This window comes from Chionomys nivalis, chromosome X (assembly GCF_950005125.1).
Source record: "Chionomys nivalis chromosome X, mChiNiv1.1, whole genome shotgun sequence".
Taxonomy (NCBI): domain Eukaryota; kingdom Metazoa; phylum Chordata; class Mammalia; order Rodentia; family Cricetidae; genus Chionomys; species Chionomys nivalis.
Genome location: NC_080112.1, coordinates 2,348,897 through 2,353,521, shown reverse-complemented (window position 1 = coordinate 2,353,521; position 4,625 = coordinate 2,348,897). Strand labels below are relative to the sequence as shown.

General features: G+C 50.8%; 1 protein-coding gene across 1 annotated transcript; it reads right to left on the bottom strand.

Moving 5' to 3' along the window:
* Nucleotides 1–1,228: 1,228 nt before the first annotated feature.
* On the bottom strand, nt 1,229–3,565 carry LOC130867188 (paraneoplastic antigen Ma6F-like). The gene is made up of 2 exons (XM_057758900.1): nt 2,581–3,565; nt 1,229–2,541 (listed from the first exon to the last, which is right to left on the bottom strand). The coding sequence occupies exons 1-2, from the start codon at nt 3,563–3,565 to the stop codon at nt 1,229–1,231; spliced, it is 2,298 nt and encodes a 765-aa protein (XP_057614883.1).
* Between the last annotated feature and the right edge of the window lie 1,060 nt (nt 3,566–4,625).

Below are 4,625 nucleotides of genomic sequence, written 5' to 3'. Positions count from 1 at the left end.
CCATTGAAAAATGTAAAACAAAACACTAGTCAGAAATACATCATAGTCACCAGAAGCTACAGTTCCCAGACTACTCCTCCCAGGGCTCTGAAAGCAGCTTGGAGCCCCTCACCGTTTTCTACCTTTTCAAACATCCAAGATGTGCATCTTATCAAGACAATGGCCTCTGGTGATACTCATTTACTTTGGAGGATGACCCGGCGGGGCTGCCCTATTGTTGACACAGGCCAGTTACAGTATACATCAGATATCAAAACGCAGAGGATATAGGGGTCATGAATAACAACTTAAACGGAACAAAAACATGATGTTCAAGTCCTTCCCAGGTCCAAGTCTTTTTGCCTGTGCAGAGCAATCAAGTGACAGTCACAAGATAAGCATCAGTAAATCCCTTGGTGTCGTCTGTTCTTCCAGCTGGCTCATGATGCTGGACTTGGGGCCTTCGGAAAAGACCTGCTCAGGTTATAATGCACATATCTGGAAGACAATCAGTCAGTGGTAGACCTAGGTTCACACTGAGAAAGCAGCTAAGTAGCTCACAAAGAACAGGAAAGGCCTGACTAGCACAGCAGCTCACTGCACTCGTCTGTATGGAAGTGGCTGACCAGGTGACCAGAATTTCCACTTGCCCAGTTTAACGTATCTCATGGCTTGGCACAAAACCAATGGATGAGGGGGAGTGTGTGAAGGTGAACGCTCTGGGGAGCTGGCATTATAAGGCAGACAGGTAAGAGTGAACTTCCCCTGGCAGAAAGCAGCCTGCCTGCCTAGACACTGCAAATGGGAGGCGGTGGGTTGCCTTTGCCGGGAGAATGAAGTACCCGAAGTGTTGGGATGGCCTCTTTCCCACATCTTCCAGACTAGAGAGGGTGCATTCTCAGGCCACATCCTTAATTTTGTTGCTGGGACCTCAGCAATGGGTTTCAGGCAAGTCAAGCCAGAACAGGTCAGGACTAGTTCTGGAGGTAACATTGTCATGGGAAAGGGAACCTCTCCTGACTCTACTTGGTGGCAAATGTGGTCATCTGGATAACTCAAATGAGAGGTGGTGGTGGTACTGGAGGTAGCCAGAACCCCTTTGGCATTTGTGGGAGAGAATTGGTTTAAGGTTGGGTAAAACTTTTTCTGGGCCCTGCTGTACTTTGGGGGTGAAGCATGGGCCTTGGGCTTCCCTTGCCTGCCTCTAAAAACTGCCTGAGGAAGGAGGAAGCCCTTGAACCTTGTCAACCTATTTGCCAAAGGATTTGGGGTGACTACCTTCCCATGCCCCATCCTCATTTTCTGACTCTTCCTTCAGCCCCTCTGGTACAGGCTCTACTTCTTGCTCTCCTGCACTGGTCAAGCTCTCAGGCACACCTGGACCCTCAGTGGGTCCTGCCTGGCCTGAGCCAGCAGGGGCCAACACATTTTCATCTCTGTCGGTGACAAGGAAGACCTTGGCCTCGTCAGAATCAAGGCCTGCCTTTGCGGCACCATCAATATCGGCAGCAGCCTCAACAGCTTGCTCAAGAACAGCAGCAGCAGCCTGGCCAGCAGCTTCACTGGCTGGAAGGGCCTCTCTAACAGCAGGAGCAGGCTCAGTGCCCCCAACACCAACAAGGGCAGCCTGGACCACATCCAGCTCTCCACCATGCACTTCCACCCCTTCCCCTACTTGGACCACTGCATTTTCTACCAGAGCTGCCACCCATGCCTCAGTCTCCCGAACAAGTCTGAGCAGCCCAACAAAGCCAGGTGGCCGCCTCTCCAGTCGCATCCTCCTCAGGTTGTTCTGCAGCATCTGGTTGGGCCGGGCTCGCATTAGCACCTGCCGTGCCCTCACCTGATCCACCATTGCAGGCTGAATGGCCCCCTTCTCCACGGCCATCTGCAGCAGACCTTCCAGGCGCATCACATAGGCAAAGAGTGTCTCCTGAGGCCCTTGGGAGCAAGTCAGGAACTTCATCCGCGCGGTCATCACGGGATCCTTGTTGCCAAACACCTTCAACAGTGCAGCCAGGCAGTCCTGCACAGGGGTGTCTGGATTCTCTTCCAGAAGCTCACACAGGAGATCCAGGGCAGGGCCGCCCAAACTCTCGACCAGCCGCCGACGCCGTTCCGTCTCGGATATGTGGCGCCACATGTATAGCATGTCATTGGCGTGGTCCAGCCAGCTCTCAAAAGACAGACCCCCACAGCCGGGCTCTTCCATCCCAGAGAAGTGCCTCAGCTCCTGGTAGGCCATGTTTTCCAGGATGGGCTGCACGGCTTGGCCCCACTGCTGGGTCCAGGCTCCAGCCCCACGTGCCCCTCCTGCCACATCAAAGGGCCCTTCCTCACCCGAGCCTCCTGCCTCACCTGCGGCCCCTGCCAATCCCACGGCTCCTAGAATGCCTGCAACTCCCATGTCACCTGCAGCTCCCTCCTCATCTGACAGTCTTGCCTCACCTACGGCTCCTGCCTCATCCTCTCCTACAGCTCCTGCTTCTCTCACGGCCCCTCCATCATCCACAGAGCCTTCATCCCCTGCGGACCCCTCATCGCTCCCAGAGCCCTCATCACCTGCAAACCCCTCATCATCTCCAGAGCCCTCTTCATCACCTGCAGACCCCTCATCACCTCCTGCTCCTGCCTCTAAAACGCCTCCTTCTCCTGCAGCTCCTACCTCACCTGCAGCCCCTGCCCAACCCATAGCTCCTATAACACCTGCGACCCCCATGTCACCTCCAGCTCCCTCCTCATCAGACATTCTCGCAGCCCCTGCCTCAACTACATCATCTTCCCCATCCACAGCCCCCTCGTCTGACAATCTTGCTTCATCTACTACTGCTGCCTCATACACAACCCCTCCCTCATCTACAACTCCTTCCCCATCCGCTGCTCCTTCCTCATCTGACATGCTCACCTCAGCTGCAGCTTCTTCCTGGGCTGCTCCTCCTGCCTCACCCGCTCCTTCCTCACCCTCTGTTTCTTCCTCTTCTGACACTCTTGCCTTGGCTGCAGCTCCTTCCTCCAGTAGGAAGGGGGCAGGAGGAGCCACATCTGCTCCTCCCTCCTCACCCTCGGCTCCTTCCTCAACAGGTACTCTTGCCTCATCCTCGGCTCCTTCCTCAGCTGCTCCTCCTGCCTCACCCACAGCCCTAACTACATCTCCTTCCTCCACTGTAGCCCCTGATCTACCTGAAGCCCCTGCCCCACCTGAAGACCCTTCCAAAGCTTGCCCGTGAGCCTGTGCAGGGAAATTGAATGTGTCCTGTAGCTCGATATCAGGGACTGGAGGCAGGAAGATCACAGTCCAGGGCCCCCTATCATTTGGTATTTGTTGGGGGATCAGACTTTGGTTTAAATTGTCAGCGAATTCAACCAAAGCGACCTTTGCCCCGATCTCTTTTCTGAAGACCTTGCCAAGCACTCGGTACCTGCCCAGGGGCCTGAGGGCAGCCTGCACAGCCTCCTGGAATTCTTCTTCCTCACAGTCATCGGGGATACCCAGGATGAGCAGAGAGCGCTGGGCATTGGCACCCATCCACCTGCACCAGTCCTGAAGAATAGCCAGTCCCATAGCAGTGAACTTGGAAGGAAACATGACCAGACAGGGATGTGTGCTGACTGAAGCAGGCTTCTCCTCCTGTGAGTGGAAAAGACAGAAAGGCATATTGATGGCAGGCAATCCAGGTCCCACCAAGCTTCCTCATAAAGTGTAGGACCAGTCCTATTAGGTCCATTTTGTTTAGTTTTAAGAAAATCTTTAACAAATTAAATCTATTTACAATATTTTATCTAGTGGCAGTTCTAGTATGTTCTGTCTCCTGAAGAAACCTGCAATTTGTAAGTTTTCAAGCTTTGGTGAAAATCCACACTTAACATTCAATTCTCTTTTTAAATGTCTGCATAGCCTGATACAGTGTCTTCTTTTCATTCTTGATATTAGTTTTTGTTCTTTTATCTTGATCAGTAGTGTTCATCAGTTTTACAACTCTATTTTGATTTTTCAAAACAGAGTTTTTCTTTGTACCCCTGGCTGTCCTGGAATTTGCTCTGTAGACTACGCTGGACTCGAACTCAAGAGATCTATCTGTCTCTGCCTCTTGAGTGCTGGGATGAAAGGTGTGCACCACCACCACCCGGTTCCAGTTTTACAACTCTTTAAAGGAACATTTGTGTTGTTTGTATACATTGCTGATATCCTCACTTATGTACAACATTTCTTCATTTGACACTTTATAAATTAGATTTACTCTTGGTCCTGACTCTAGTTTCTTTAAACTGACCCTTAGATCACTATCTTAGGCATTTGTTCTTTACTTTTTGTTACATAAAATTTATTGTATGTCTGTGAGTACATGTGTCTTATCAAGTGCCCTATAGAGATTAAAAAACAACTTTCAGTCTTGGAGAGATTAGGGATACAAGGTTCATATCTAAATATAATAAAAGTAATATACAACAAGCCAACAGCTAACATCAAATTAAATGGAGAGAAACTCAAAGCCATACCACTAAAATCAGGAACAAGACAAGGCTGTCCATTCTCACCATGTCTCTTCAACATAGTGCTGGAAGTTCTAGCAATAGCAATAAGACAACATAAGGGGATCAAGGGGATTCAAATGGGAAAGGAAGAGGTCAAACTTTCATTATTTGCA